Source organism: Pteropus vampyrus, unplaced genomic scaffold (assembly GCF_000151845.1).
Source record: "Pteropus vampyrus isolate Shadow unplaced genomic scaffold, Pvam_2.0 Scaffold42, whole genome shotgun sequence".
In the NCBI taxonomy this organism is placed as follows: domain Eukaryota; kingdom Metazoa; phylum Chordata; class Mammalia; order Chiroptera; family Pteropodidae; genus Pteropus; species Pteropus vampyrus.
The window spans coordinates 7,634,785-7,651,612 of record NW_011888823.1 but is presented as its reverse complement, the minus strand read 5'-3'; the positions used below and the strand labels follow the sequence as shown (position 1 = coordinate 7,651,612).

The 16,828-nt window shown below is 36.1% G+C and overlaps 1 protein-coding gene and 1 pseudogene across 4 annotated transcripts in view; both read left to right on the top strand.

Annotated features, from left to right (window-relative positions):
• Positions 1-235: 235 nt before the first annotated feature.
• On the top strand, positions 236-353 carry LOC111738723 (annotated as a pseudogene).
• Positions 354-8,596: 8,243 nt separating this feature from the next.
• The window catches only part of SPAG16 (sperm associated antigen 16), a 755,650-nt gene continuing 747,418 nt past the window's right edge, over positions 8,597-16,828 (top strand). For all 4 annotated transcript variants that reach the window (XR_002779953.1, XM_011358649.2, XM_023529787.1 and 1 more), the window contains exon 1: positions 8,597-8,773. Coding sequence is in view for 3 of the 4 variants with exons in the window: in XM_011358649.2 (XP_011356951.1) it covers positions 8,647-8,773 (127 nt within the window). In the remaining variant the exon portion in view is untranslated. The remainder of the gene's footprint in view (positions 8,774-16,828) is intronic.

Genomic DNA, 16,828 nt, shown 5'->3' with positions numbered 1-16,828 from the left:
GGAAGACATAAAAGAAAATATAGCCATAATTTACCATATAAAAATTAAAAGTTTTTTATTTCAAAATATATTATAAGTAAAGTCAATAACAAGACGATAAATATAGACAAGTATTTGCAAAATAATTGATATGATAAGGCCTCATATTAATCATTTGCAAACAACTCTTACAAATTGACAAGAAACATCAAAAAGAGGAAGAGGATAAAGTACAATTTAAAAAAATTGCATATTGGTCTATGGCCATGCTACCCTGAACAAGCCAGATCCGTCTTATCTCGGAAGCTAAGCAGGGTTGGGCCTGGTTAGTACTTGGATGGGAGACCACCTAGGAAGACCAGGTGCTGTAGGCATAAAAAATAAAAAAATAAGGGATTGTAAACTGACAAGGTCCTTGAAATCTGTGAGGTTATCCAAGGGTTACCGTGACTAAAAAAATAATAATAAAAATAAAATAAAATGTTGCAAATTGAAATGGCAACAAACATAAAAAAAAAAACACTATAATTCACTGTTAAGGAATGAGAATTAATGTATCATTGAGATGTCATGTTACCTCCAGCCGAGTCAAAAATTAAAGAGAAAGCAATACATACATACATTACAAATGTAAATGTGATGCTTTTCAGTTCCTTTTGAATGGTAATCTTATATATACATACATTGCAGATGTAAATGTGAGGCTTTTCAGTTCCTTTTGAATGGTAATCTGGCAACAACTATTGAAATTAAAAACAAATATATCCTTTGAGCCAGATCTACCATGCTACAGAATCTGTACCATAAAAATCAAAGAACCATTAATTAAGTTTATGTGTACGTGGATTTTATTCTAATATTGCTTATGGTGGCATTATATTGTGGAAGGTGAAATAAATCACATTATATGTATATTAAAGAGTAAAATGCAGCCACTAAAAAAAAAAGTGAACTTTATTTATACAAATAAGCCAGAGCTCTGCTGAATATGTAAATATTTTCACACTTCTGTTTATTAAAATTGACCAGTCATTGTAACCTAAATATCAGCTTTCAAAATGTAATGGTTATTTGTTACTTTGAAGAAATATATCATGAATACTAACGATAAGAAAACAAGTTGGAAAATTTTACCAGAATAGAGAATTTTAGAATTCTCTCTGAACCTTTAATTGTGTTACATTTAATTTTTTTCAAACATTTGAAAACATAAACTAATTATGAAAACTTTAAATGTTAAATATTTTATTACATATTTAGGAGAAACTTCCATATGATACTCAACAATGAATTGCCTGAAGGAATTCCAGAGATGAAAACAAAAGGAGGAGCATGTCCCTGGGAGTGTATGGTACACTCTTGAGCCTTCCACTCCAGTCAAGTTTGGTTAGAAAGAAAGGAAGATGATCATTCTCATTCCTAGGTTGGGTGAAGTGCCAAGGCTTAAAATAAGACTGGAAAATGGCCTGAAGTCTGCTTAAACAAATTATGATACAGCAACATAGAGGAGTACTATATAGCCACTAAAAAGAATGTGCCACATCTCTATATATGAATGTGGATCAATGTCTGAAATACATTGTGAAGGAAATATATCCTTATTTGTTTAGAATGTAGTAAAAGTTGCTGTAAATCCTGACCCTGACTTACTCTATTCAGATAAAGAGAAAGGCCATATGATTTCACTTAAATGTAAAATCTAAAGAACAAAATTAGCAAACGAAACAGAAACAAACTCATAGATACCGAGAACATTTTGATGGTTGCCAGATGGGAGGGGTATGGGGTGGGTAAAAAAGGGGAAGGGGTTAAGAAGTACAAATTGGTAGTCACTAAATAGTCATAGGGATGTAAAGTATAGCATAAGGAATATAGTCAATAATATTATAATAATTATGTATGGTGTTAGATGGGTACCAGATTGATTGGGGTGATCACTTTGTAACTTATATCAATGTCTAATCACTGTGTTGTACACCTGAAACTAATATATTATTGTATGTAACTATAATTGAAAAATTAAAAATTTATATATATTAAAAAAAAAGATCCTGACCCTGAATGGGCAGGTTAACGCCAAGGGAAGGTTTTCATTATTGCACATAGAGACCAAAATAAGAGAAAAGGCTGCTGCAAGAGGGCACATTGGTGAGTCTCACCACCACGCCTCCCATATCGGAGGTGTAAAGAGTTCAGCCATTAGCATTGCCTAGATGAGGGAGTTTGTGCAATTTACTAATTTGCTCTGCATCTCACTTTCCTCATCCTTCCCTTAGTAAACTGCTTCAAAGGATTGTTGTGGGATCAAATAAAGTATTCCAGATAAAGCATTCAGTCATCCTATGTCAGCTATCATCATTCTCATCGTTGGAAAGTCAGTCATGAAATGGCTTCTGTATTATGCCTTTTAAGGCTGTATATTATGCTCAGCTTTCTTCTTCAAGAAGTAGATGCCTTCATGTGGGTAATGTCACCATGGCACGGAGGTGTGTAGGCAACAGTGGCTGAAAGGGCTTTGAGTGGTGGTGAGCAGTTAGCCCAGGGGTCTTTGCATTCATATAGCCATGTAGATTACTTTTCACTCTCAGAAGCCCAAATTGTGAATGATCTTATTGAAAACAGTTTTTCATTACTGGAGCTTTCTTAGAACATAAAATATTTATTTCCTCTTAAATTCAAGTATAAATCCAGGAGCCATTGGACTTTCTGATATGTTTATTAAAAATTCCTGATCATCCAGGAATAGTTCTCATCCTCCTCAGTCTCTGGGAACAATGAATGGTCCCTATTTAAATGTTCTCTGGCTGGTAAGTTCGCTCATATCAATATTTTATATCTTATTTCTTTTTAAATATTTCAAATGTTTCTATGTAAAAAACATTTGCCGAGGCATTGACTATTTAAGTATGTAAATAAAAGATGTCATAAAAAAATCTAGATCAAAGTAGGGTATAAAGCAAATATGGATATTAAACTGAATAATTTGTTTATCGTAACAAATACAGCATTTTTTCATTACAATATGACTCTTTTTAAATTTCCACATGTGTCTTGGATTTTTCCCTGTCATCTACCATTTAATCCATTAATCTCATTTTCCCCAAATTTGTGATTTGTGTGGTTCTGGACATTCAGTTTACACTCAGCCCTCTGACTCAGTTAAATTCTTTGAGATACAACTCTCTATTCCACCATTCCCAGGAAATGAGCTTTCTGGTTACAATGTGCTATCTGGCACATCCACTGTCACTCCTTTTCCACTGGAGGAACAACAAAAAAAGAGTTACCTTTTAAAAAAGAAAAAATTAAAACTGTTTTCTATCATCCCATAAGAATTGAGCATTGCAGGTATATGTTTTAGAGTAAAAGTTTTTTCTTTTCTTTTTTCCTTTTTCTTGTCTTTTTTTTCCTTCCCTTTTCCTTTTCCTTCCTTCCTTGCTTGCTTTCTTCATCCTTCTTTATTTTTAGTGGTGTGGATAATTATGGACATGCTAAGAAACATTATAGTCAATCAGGGATTATAAAATGCTTTAGATAAATCTGGTTTGTTGCTTTCAGTTATGGGAATGTAGCAATTGAACCTGCAATGCCTGGAAGAAAGCTCCACCTTAATGGCTGTCTTGGAAACAGCTACACACCCCACTGAATATTGAATAGTAGTATTTCCATGGCAAGACTCCACTGCCGGGAAATATCACGATGGACTCCTAAGTCAGACTTCCTTTTCTGTCTACCCCTTCTCCAACTCCTACCTCCAATCTGTCTCTGCTCCCTGCTTAATTCCTGTCTCACTCCAATCATTGCCATTGTTGCTCTCTTAACCACTTCTTTTTATATTTCTCTTTTCAATCTACAGATGAGGAAGTGCCTGACTAGAAGACAAGACAGAGAAGGGTGCCTTGGACTTCTAAAATAACCCACTCAGTTTTCTACTGGGTGTAAAAGCGACGTGTATTTTTGTGTGAGAAGAAAAGCTTTTTCAGGTCTCAATGCACATAGGTACGTTACATAAGACATTTTTAGAAAAACTTGCTTGTCAGTAAAGGATATCTCCAAATAGTATGAAAACAAAGATTCTCTACAGAGTCAATAGATCAGCTCCGTCTTACTGAATGGCAGGTGACAGAAAGCCCGATAGAAACTTTCTCAAACAAAACTAATTTATTATTTCAAATAAGAGAAAGGTCAAAGGATAAGTTTTGTTTAAGGTGACACTTAATTCGAGATTCAAGTAATTTTTTTAAAAAGAAACTTTTAATTTTAGAATAGTTTGATTTACCCATAAGTCGTGAAACTATTACAGAAAGGCCTCATATAACCACACCTAGTTTCCCCTATTATTAACATCTTACATCAATATGGTACATTTGTCATGTCTAATAAACCAATATTGATACATTATTTTAAGCTAAAGTTTACACTTTATTCAGATGTCCTTAGTTTTAACCTAATGTCCTTTTTTTTTTTTTTGGTTCCAGGATACCACATTTCATTTAATCAGCATGTCTCTGCAGGACCTCTTGGCTGTGATGATGTCTCATATTTTTCTTGCTTTTGATGATGTTAACTGTGTTGAGGAGTGCTAGTAAGATATTTTGTAGAATGTCATTCAATTAAGATTTGTGTTATGTTTTCCTTATGATTAGTCTGGGGTTATGGGTTTTTGAGGTAGCGTTTGTCAGGTTTCTCCACTGTAAAGTTGCTCTTTTTGCCCCCTTTTCATATTGCACTTTTTGGAAGAAAGTCACCATGTGCAGTGCAAACTTAAGGAGTGGGGTGTCATGCCACCCTTCCGCAATGTGGTGCATCTACATGTATTATTTGGAATTCTTCTTCACAGAAGGTGTGCACATTCTTCTCTATTTATTTATATAATCATTTATTCATATCAATATGAACTCATAAATTTTTTTTTATTTTTTGGGTTATGTTTCAATACAACTTGCTTAATTTTGTTGCTCAAATTGTTTTAGTTTTATACTTTTTGTGAACTCTTTTTGTTGGCTGTGTCACTTTGATATACCTCTGTTATTGTGAGTTTTTTTGGTGATGGAGGCTTTTTTTTTACTGTCAGGTACTATAAGATTCTCCAGGCTCATCTTGTGCATTTTCAGCTCAGTCCTAGATTTGGCCATTTCTTCAATGGCCATACCTTTTATTTGAAAATGGTTTTAGAAATCAAGATCTAGGTGTTAGGTATGCTCATTGCTATGGGAGTATTCTTGCTTCTAAGCCTTCTCAGCTGACTGAGCAAGGAAATACACACACACACACACACACACACACACACACACACACACTAGAGGTTAAAATGATTTTATCCGGACTGAAAATTCCCCTTATTTTCATCCAGGTTCTCCATGATGACTCAATTCTTGGGCAGCGATTTTCTTCATACTTGCAAAGGAGCTATGGCAACTGCAGAAATTAAGTTTCAAGGAACAAAAAGGAGTGTCTTTTCCACAATACCCAACGAATTACCACCAAGTCTCATTGGTTCTTTTTATGTCCCATGCCAATTCCGGAATTGAGCAATGTAGCCAAGCAAAATGGGATATTTTAGGTTATGTGATTCCCAGAGTTAAAGGAATGATAGTGTTTGAACTACATGGGCTAAGAACACAGGAGACATGATTTTCAAGTGGTTGATAATAATAAAAGGGAAACAATAGCCATATGGTTGAAAATGATAATTTCCACCACAGTCAATTACCACCACTTCTATGAATTCTGAAGTTCTAAAACTGGCTACCACTTACTGTGATGTTTTGAAAAAAAGTAAGATAGTTACTTAAAAAAAAAATGATGCATCAGTAAATGGCTTCGGCTCTATTGAAAGCAAATGTACACTTACAACTTCTGAAAATTGAATAGTTCTTTACTATATTTTTGCATATGAGTATTCTCTGCTTTGAAACTACAAATGCGAAGAATGAATCCATTGTCAAATTACTTTCTGGTTTAACTTTTAAAAATAATTTTTCTTTTACAAAAATTGAACATTTATGCTGGGAGGAAATAAAATCTGTTGTCGTTTGTCATCGTTGTTCATTTCGACTGTCTCAATTGGTTTTCTTTATTTATCTCTTTCAGGAATGTATTTATTCAAAGATAAACGAGACAGCTTGCTGTTCATTCATCAAAATGTTAAGACACTTTGTTTTCTTCCACTTTAAGAAAGTTTATGAAACTTTTAAAAGGGAAAAACTATAGGATGGAAGAACTTTAGGATAGCATTAAAACTGAAACCATTACTATGATTCGAAGTTTATGTTTTTTTCTCAATAAGGCTTTCACGCCCCTTTTTAATTAAACCAGCAATTAGCAAAACAAAATTTCCAATGTAAAAAGATTATTTTTTTAAAACTTATTCTTTGAAAAAATGTACTAGTTTTAAGATATTACAAGTCATCACAAAAGTTTGCATCTCATTTTTTTATCTGAAGTCAGTTATTGGTTCTGTATATTTAAAATTATTTTATTGCTTAAAAATATTATCACCCATTGGAGAGACCTAAAGGATTACAAAATAAAACATTAAACATGCTTCTAATATGAATTTTTAAATGTATGGCTGCTTAGGTTCCTGTGACATATGTTCAAATTGTAATTAAGCCACAAATATGTTGGTGACTTCTAAATTTAAAATCTGCAAAATAGACATAATTAAGTTGGGGATTCTGGTTGTTTGGTTGTTTGGAACCCTTAGACAATTGAACTGCAGAATTAAAAAAAAAGTATATGTTTATTTTTTGAAGAATGCAGTAATGATACATTTTTGACTTACGAGACTTTTTATCTTATTTTATTTTTTTAAGCTCTTTTGACAAGAATCTTTGCCACTTCTTCCCTACCTTAAAGAGTGACTACTTGCTCTAATTTATTTTCTTATGACTCTATTAAAGAATTTTCCTTTTTTGAGTGCCTGATATTTCTAAAAATATTTAAGTTTTGTCTTAAAAATGTCCCTATGTATGTAAGTTTCTTATAAATATAACATCCAATTTGGGATCAGCATATTATTTAATATTTTAGGTCAATTTTATTAATAATTATTTAATGTAAATATTTTACATACTTGACATGGTGATAATAAATGCTTTTAACACATTTCATTTACTCTTTATATTTTAGTAGGGTCGACATTAAAAACCTCAGTTTTAGAGAAGAGAAAACTAAGACTCAGAGAACTTAAATTAATTTAGGTCATACAGAAGAGCCAGAATTTAAACTGACATGTAGAACATGATGTACTACAACTAAAAACTAAAAGAGACATTTTAACATACAAAGGAAAAAAATCAAAATTAACATTAATTGTTCAGAGAAAGCCTCCTCCATGGTACTTCCATGCTCCCACATACCTTGCTAGTGTGCAAGGTTCTGACCACTCTTTACCCCAGCCATTTCTCAGTCTTGTGTTTACAGAGAATAACATTGAAGGATGAGATAATGCCTTCCTTTGGAATAAAGAGCAGGCTTTCTATAAAAGCAGTTGATTCTCGAATTTCAGAGTTCCTCTCTTGTATTTGCAGCTCTTTATAATTGTTCCTTGCATTTAATGAGCACTCAGCATATGTTTGATGTGAGACATCCAGGACATGCTAAGTTATTAAAAGAAAAAATTGCAGGAATGTATTCTCCAAATATTATATCTAATCGTGACCCTCGACTATTCTAAAAAACAAAATAATTAACTTCAATAGAAATAAGATCCATTTCTTAGAGTTGATTATGTGCCTGGTGAGTTCTTAATTCTTTATGTTGTTTTACTCCTTGCAACAATGCTTTAAGGTAGAGAAACATTTTTCATCAAGAAATGTAGAATGAAAAAGAATCTTCAAAGAAAAGTACCCAGTAAATGCTTACTTCTAATATATACACAATATAAATCTGAGGAAGAATCTGTTATAGAGAAAGGACTGCACATGATTGGTCAAATATTTATTATACGTTAGATTAGGGCCACTTGTACCTCATAATTCTTATGAAAGTGGCTTCACCTTGGCAAGAATCAATGCTTCAAATACTATTCCAAGTTTCAGTGGATGAAATCAAAGTCAAGACAAGAGTCCGGATAAATGTTTTAGAGGAGCACTAGAATGGCTTTGACTTAGCCGAGCACCCTAGTTCTTTATTGCTAAAGCGTCTGAGGATGGTAGTTCCCCTGGGTCAGTCTCTCAATTCTAATTTCTAAGACTTAACCCCCGTTCCAACCCTCTTTAGGCACTGAGAATCTTCCTCTTTTCCGGGGGTTTTCCTTGGGGACAACTGGGGCTGTACACACATCTAAAAACCGGAGACTGATGATGGGCATATAAGAACCAAGGAAAGGGAGTTTAGAGAAGAAAATAAAGTGAGGAAGAAATGTTAGGTCAAAACTAAGGAAAACCAGCTGCCTCGATAAGAAAATGTATGTAATCCAAGCCAACTGTTCCTTGCATCTTATCTCGTCCACTTCAGGGTAACTAAGCAACGGCGTTGCCGTGGTAACCTGGGAAGCGGAGGGGGCACCAACGCTTAGGGCTGGGGCAGCCCTTCCAAGCCAGAAACTGGCCTGGTGGGAGGGGTGAGGAAGTGTCACGCTCTCGCGAGAGCTGCATGGGGTCTCCGGCAAGCGTCTTCGAAGTTGCTCCTGGGGACGGGGCGGGGTCTGGAGCAGTGGTGATGGCTTCTCAGCAAGGGGTGCCCACCTCGCCCCTGCGGGTTCTGGAAGAAGCGTTGGGCATGGGTTTGACGGCTGCCGAGGAAACCGCAGACGCGGTGGCCGCCGAGGGCGCCTACTACCTGGAGCGTATCCTTCCCGAGCAGGCGCGGCTTCTAGGCGCCGGCGGTGGTAACGGGCATTGGGGGCGAGAGCGCGGGCTTCCCGCTGCGGGGCGCCCTTTGAGGCTTGGGGCCTCCGAGCCGGCTAGACGCCTGTTGGTCCTTAAGGTGGCGTGTTCGCCACCGCGATCCCCTGGTAGCGACCAGTGAATTTTTCGCCTGTTAGTGTTAGGCTGCCGCGTTTCTGTTGGAAGAAGAGTTGAAAGACCTTTAGGAGTCTCGTGCTTAGTAACCACTCAGTAAACTTTGGATAGAAGTTTTATGTGAAGGTGGCACAAGAAATTGATCTAACCTCCCTTTCGCTTAGTGTTTTTCCTAAACAAACTCCCAAACTTTCAGAATACCGTTGGAACAAATTTAAATAGAGGAAAGAGATTAGGGAAAGACCTCTGCCTCTGGCTTTTAACGAGCTGAAGCTCAGCATATCCAGCCCGTGTCCAATGCTTAAATGATTTGTTTCGGTAGCATCAACTTCCTGGGTAGTTTCAGTTGTGGCTATTTAGTAATAATTACTTTTTTTTCTCTTTAGTAATTAAATGATATCCTGGTGGGCTGACAAGGCTGAGAGGTGCTGCTGGGAAAAAGCCAGATAATGATGAGCGATTATCAGTGGAAATACCAGAATAATTGAAAAACCATGTATGGATAATTAAGTTCACTATTTCTTTTGAGTTCCCCTCCTTTAGGCATATCGATTAATTGTATTGGAGAGATGGGGAGAGTTTATGAGAAAAAAGATAACCTACTCCTTTCTTTAGACAGGAGGGAGATGGTTTATCTGTTTTATTCTTTAAGGAATCAAATTCCAAAGTTTACCTCGTATATATTATTTTGTTCAATTATAATCACTCCAGCTTTAATTCAAGACCAACACTGATTCATTTTGTGAGCTTTTGCAAACTAATTAACCCGTCCTGGTTCAGGCTCAGTACACATTCCTGCTACAGGGAGCATTGAAGAACTTAGTTGAAAAGATCTAAGAAAATAGGAGTATTTTGGGCAAACATGATTTGTACAGGTATATAAGTTTGAATAGTTGGAAATCAATTTGCATGAAATATGTAGGTGCTTTAGTGTCTGAAATGAAGTTTTATACTTTTTTTTATAGTTCTAACGAGCTTTTTTAGTAATATTTCTTTTTAAAAGACAAGTCAGTAATTCTTTCAGAGCTTATCTGCATCAAGTATAAAGTTACCCAGTGTCCTTGCTAGTGAATGATAACCAGTCATCTTAACATTTTTGTCTGCATTAAAGTGATTTCTGTAACACAGTTTAATTGTTAACATGAGACAACACAACGAGGTAACTTTTTGCAAACTTTTTTTTTTTTTTTGGTAATAAATGGTGGGACTCCAATAGAGCACAACTTTCAGCAGTGAAAAATCAGGTTTACTTAATTGGCAGGGAAGTCACTGATTCACAACTGCCAACATAGAGCAGTTTGCAATAATCCTGTTTTACAAAGACTTCTCTAAATAATCACATTTGCAAATATAAGCAACTGTAATTAGAGTTCATTTTCCAGTTTGTGATTATCTAGCCCTTTTGCTTTTCTTTCATCTCTCTTTTGCTTGACTGATTGCAATTTTGGGTTTCAACCAAAGAGTAGTCAGGGGATAACAAAACTAAACATTTAACCAGTCAATTTTCCTATATTCAATGCAGTGTTCAGGTAAGAGGTTTAGTCATGGGAGAGGCTTGAACTCTTAGTTAAAATGGAGTTTGAGGATTACTTCTGAATATCAATTATCCCTGTATCCCTGAGCTCTCTTAACATGCATAATTAAGAGTTGACTGTATAATGTTGTTTGACATTGTTTCTTAAGGCAATTATGATAGTTGCTGAAGTGAGACTTTCTTGGGTTTAAAGTCTTTAGCTCGCAGGTAATTTAATTGAGCTATTGCAGTGGATAAATAAAAGTTATAATATGCATAAATGAATCAGAAGTCTGATGTTCTCTACTTTGCTCATTCACTTAATCACTTCTAATCTACTACGTTTGGTATTGAACGTCCCTTATTTATGACTGAACAGATGCTCTTGGAACACTAGACAATGAGCTATCAATATTGAGTAAGGCTTTGAAAGATGTTGACTCAGACTCTCCAGGAAATCACCCTTTGCTTTTAAACACTCAGACATAAAGAATATGTACAGACGAATGGGCCCAAACCAGAAACAGCCAGGATCCACCATGAGGGGAAGGCTTCATGCGTAAAGGCCCCACGTTCCTGACAACAATTTAGAAAACGTGTTTAGGAAAAAGATTTCTTACTCCTGCAACACCCCTGCCTTGTAACCGTTTGGATTTAACAGTGCCATCTGCTTCTCTTCAGAAGCTTTTCACAATATCCTTGCTTTTATGTTTTGAACTTCCACAAGATGAGATACAAACATAGATGACATAGTTCTTACATAGCTATCTCTAGAGCTTTAAGAAATCTAGTCATAGAGTGCATAACTCCTCTGGAGAACTTTTCATAAAAAAGGTATTTGCAGCATTGTAAAATAGAAAGCTAGATTTTTACTGTGCGATCTGTTAAGGGCCAAGTAGGTGTCTCTAGAATTTGTAAAGAAGGTTGTTTGTCTTTTGTGAATGAATCCTTGATGAGAAATCATTATGACTTGGGTGAGGCTTTCAATTGTAGTAATACCACAGGCTGCCTATTAATGTGTGGCTGTAAACATTTGGGAGTGCCTAATTCCACTTGGGAGGTGCAGGCTGGAATGATTTGTATTAAGAAAGCTAATACCTAATTGATTTTGTTGCCACTTGTCTAGAGAAAGTCCTTGTTCAAGGAAGAGTAATGGAGTACATGGACTCTAGGAAAGTGGAGCACCCAAAGCGTTTTTGTTTCGTTTTGTTTTTTGTTTTTATCTACCTCTCTTTGGGCTGATTCTCTGCTTCCCTAACTAGCTTTTGATTATTAGATCATCTTTCTAGGCATTCTAACACTAAGAATTTGGCTTAGATCATGAACATAAGATTGCTGGTCATTGAAAAGGTGTTCTCTGATCCCAACAACAATTTCTGAGGACTGAGTTAAGCCAGACCTTTGAGGCTAATCAATCTGAATGCAGCCCTATAGCCAACTGTTTCTGGAAATGCAAAATTAAGGATTCCAGACCTTGAAATACGGTGATCACGCTAAACTGACACTTAAGATGCCTGCTTGTCTTTTTAAGTGACATCCCTAGCCAGTCTTTCATTGCAGTAGTGATGTTCACTGATAACTTTGTTTAATTAAAGTTGAACTTTTGTCATCTAAAAATATTTTATTATTCCTTTGAACATTTTTTTTCTTATGTTACTTCTCTAGAATGTTTATAGTATTAAGCAAGAAGATATTTGTAAAATCCTTCATAATCATTATGTACTCAAGTCGTATATGTCTTCTTATCATTGCAAAACTGAACTTGCCCATGGGTGCTTAGTTGCAGTCTACATATAGTCAAATAAAAAGGATAGAAAATCTGAATGTGGAATCTAGACCAAGAGCCATGTAGCCCCAGAGTGCTGAATTTTACATGCATGAAAGTCATAAGCTATTTGGACAGAAAAAATTATGTGTTTTGTTCTTTGTCCTCTAGTCAGACTCTAGTGTGCATATGAATTAAAGATATGGATCTTTAAGTGAAGATTCTAGTTCAGTAAGTCTGGTTTAGGGCCGAGACTATGCATTGCTAACAAGCCTCCAGGTGCTGCTGGTAAGAACTATAATGGAGTAGCAAGGCTGCAGACAAATATCTTAACCTCTAACCTTTATATTTTCAGATACGGGTATAATATGTAGAGTTGATATCTTTGGATCTCCTGGCTTAGAAGTTGGAAAACATCAGCAGCAACTGTGAGAGCTGTGAATCTTACATGTTGAAAGCAAGTTATTTTTCAGTTTCAGAGACAGAATATGTACAGTAGCTAGCTGGGGCAAGGGTGGCCAAAAAATTTCCATTCTTGGCAATAATATTGAAATAGTAGTGGCTTCCTGGAATGTGGTGTTAATAAGAATTCTGAGACCTCATGAAGACTTGGTGGGAAAGACTGCAGGAAGCAAACAACAATGGGGAAAGCAGGAACAAGCATGCCAGTTATATGTTATCTTTGGTTTATATTATTCAGTTAACTTTATTTAGTTAAATTGGCATTCCTAAGAAAGGGAACATGACTGTGATGTTGCTATTTATTTCATTAGGTAAAATGTTGATCTTGGAGGATCAAGACTAGATTTTAGATTGCCTCTGTGTACATTGGCTCTGCAGTGATGGCAAAAATTACAAAGCAATTTCTGTCTATAGTAGCTTTGGGAAATCATGTAAAATATAATTAGCTATATGCTTCACTCCAATTCTTTATAAAGATGCTGCTGCTGGCAGTGATCACTACCTACAAATGCAGTAGTAGAAGAGACCAGTGTATGAGGAAGTTTGTATGCTGCTCATATCCAAAATTTATTTATTTCTGGCTGTGGCCCATTCGCAGAACCTTGTCTGTTACCATGTCATACCAACTGGCACTTCAAGCTCTGCTCCATTAGACCAGATGAAATACTTTCCTGAGGCTTCCTGCAGTTGTGTCTTCTGCAGTACTATGGTGGATTTAGGGCTGCCTGGCAGTTTCAGTGTGGATATATATTGGTTTACTTTCTGGTAAGATCTAGAAGGTCAGGATCTAGTGAAGATTCTGCTAGTGCAAAAGTACCAGTTAGTTCACCCATGGTGAATAAATGCCAGGGAACTGATTTACACTGTGCAAACTCAAATCCTATTAAATTCCTTCTAGTACAAGTGGAGATGGGAAGGAGTGGGACCCTTGGTTTGAGTCTGGGCTATGACTCTAGGACACAGAACGTGGCCTGGAAATAGGTGGGACTATAGGCTATGGCTGCAGACAAGAGAGGACTGGGGAGCCACAGACGGTGCTCTGGGCAAGAGCAGGCTAGAAAACCAGGCATAGTATTAAGGTTCAAGTCAAGCTCAAATAGGCAGAAAGGCAAGAACCAGATCTGAGGAGAATAGACAGGTGGGAAAAAATAAATTTTGGAACTGGAGTTCAGTGTTGTTCTTTGAAGGAATACTAGGTGAATAATGGGAGGGGAGTTTTGTAAGGGGTTCAGAGTCAGCTTGGCATAAAGAAACTGATTTTAAGCCAGACTGCTGGCTTATTATTCTGCCGTGGAAAAATAACTTTGCATGAGAGCTGTGACCAGTTTAATCATGTGGACATTTCCTGGAGAATAGGATCACCTAAAAGACTAGATTACAGATGAGGAAGTTGCCCAGTAAAAGTAGAACCAGAGTCAGGGTTTTCTCTTTCAGCAGTTCTGATGAATTGCACATTTCTACTCTGGCAATATTGCTTCTGAAGTAGTGCTTTTCGCATATGGTATTCTGTCAGATTCTGTTTCATGCTGTCTTTCTGGCTGTCCCAAGGGCCAAGGGGATCAATATCTGTACAATCCACAGTGTTCTCTTCATGAGAACCTATGAGTGTAATTTCTTTCCTACTTTGGATCCAGAAATTGCTGTATATCTGCTGAGAATCTTATCCGTTTTCACTGGATGGATATTGAATTGGTATCTGATTATATCCACCTTTTCATCCTGACTGCTGGGGAAGGTTAGAGGCAAACCTATGGGTTAAGTTTAACAAAATTCATGAGGCCTATGGTGTGTACTGCATCTTTACCTTTATCTTATTTCTACTATTCCCCTTTCTCTTCTGATTTCCATATTCACTTTTTTTTTTTTTAATTTTGTACTGGATGCATATTTGTAAACTGCCACAGAATTGTTTTGGGATTCATTTGTGTGTGTGTCCACGTGTGGTTAGCCAGCTAGACAGCTAGACAGATGCGTACCAACAAACGTGCCAAGTACATCTATTTCTTCAGTAACACTGCAACATCACATTTCAACTGAGTTGCTTCTGTGAAGATTTTCTGTTCAAATCATATTGTGGAGACTGAAAATGTCAATCAAGGAGGATACTGGTTTCTATTTTGGGTATTTGTCCTTTTCCTCACCTTTTGTCTCATTAATCTTTGCCCTTGGTTAATTTAATTTTTTGGTCTGTAGCCCTTTTATACTTCTCCCTCCTTTAAGGTCTTCACATTGAGCTATTTAAATGATTTGATTTAGCTGTTGGTAATATAACACTTGAGAGTTTGAAAAACAAATAGGTGAGAGTTCATTATTTAGGATATTGGCAAAAATTGCATATCCCTATTGTGTAACTTTAGAAACAGCATGGTGTAGTAGAAAATTCGTGGCATTTGTATTCAAGAAACTTGTCTTTGTCATTCATAGCTATGTGACTTTGGACAAATCTATTAATGTCTTTGATTCATTTTCTTTTTTTTTTCCCCAATACAGAAATGACTATATCTGCCATTTGATCTCATAAGGTTAGGAGAATAAATATGGTTATGATCTATTTGAAAATGGTTTTTAAGCTTTATAAAATGGTAGTTATTTTTTCTTAATCTCTTGATTGTGGAGAAACAGAATATATTATTAGTGATTAAAATCAATTGCTTAGAATATTTTCTGGGTATACAGGTGTTGTTTGATATTTCTAAAGCTTTGAGAGAAAAATCACTTTTTTCTTTATATTGCTTTATGTTTAGCAACCTTTACTTTCATGTTTTTTCCTCACAATATTCTTGTCAGGATTGGTTTATTTACAGTTATAAAGTCTATCTAGAACTTTATAGAATATTTTCTTTTTTTGTGAAATTTATTATAGTATGAACGGTGACGAAGGGTGGCATTGATTTTCTGGAGACTTAACGACAAGTGATTGCTTACAAAATCAACTTCTAGTAGGTGTTTCTCAGAAGGGAGCCTACTTTTCCATAAAATAGAGACTGACTTCCTGTAGCTGAACCTTGGGAAATTTTATCCCATTAAGTGAAAATGTGTCAGATAAATATAAATCTAGAGAAGGAGGGAGACTTAAAGTATCTTCTCCATTCATCTTAACATGGGGGAACTGGGCCATGGGAGACTTAGGAGACTTTTACCACAGGTACTTATCTCTTTCCAGAACAAAGAAAATAACAGCGAACACTTGTATAGCATTTACTATAAGCCGTACACCCTAAATAATTTACTTATGTTAACTCTTTTAATATTCTTGAAATTCTATAAGGTGATACAGTAGCCAGCCTCCAAAATGATGCCCAGTGATCCTCACCTACTGGTATAAATTCTCTTGTACAGTACCCTCACACACTGAAGAGGGTCAGCCTGTGTAACCAGAGAGTATAGAATAAATGATGATGTGTGACTTCTGAGGCTATTCATAAAAGATCTTGTGGCTTCTGCTTTGTTATCTTGGATTGCTTATTTTGGAGTTAGCTAGCCACCATGTCTTGAGGAAGTTTAAGAAGCCTGTGGAGAGACCGACATGGGGAAGATCTGAGACCTCCAGCCAGCCAACATCAGTGAGCCATCAGGACATGGATCCTGGTGTCTCAGTTAATTCTTCAGGTGCCTATAGCCCTGGCTGCCATCTCAACTGAGACCTCATGAGTGACACCAAATCAAAATCCTCCAGCTAAGCCACTACTGAATTTTTGATCACAAAAACTATGAGATAATGGTTGCTTATTTTTTTAAGCCCAAAGTTTTGAGGAGTTTGTTATACAGCAATAAATTTAAGAAATACAGATTTTAGAATCCAGAGATGAGGTTCTGACATAAGCAATACATTAAAGTATCGAAGTGGTTTTGCAACTGAGCATTGGGCAAATGTTGGAAGTACTTTAGGTAAGATAGTGAAAGGTAGGTACTTCACACTTGGTACTCAATATGGGTGAGTTCAGAAGTTTTGGGATGGACTGCAGGTATGAAACTTTTATTTATTTTTTTGTGGATGTTTAACCTACTTTTCACTAGTTTTTTTATAGCCTAAATTATTTTTCACCATATTATTGGGAGAAATGGTCATGTTTGTCAATAAAATACCCTTTGACAGGTTTCTGATTCCTGGGACTTGGTCATCGCTGAACTAGGCTTAAG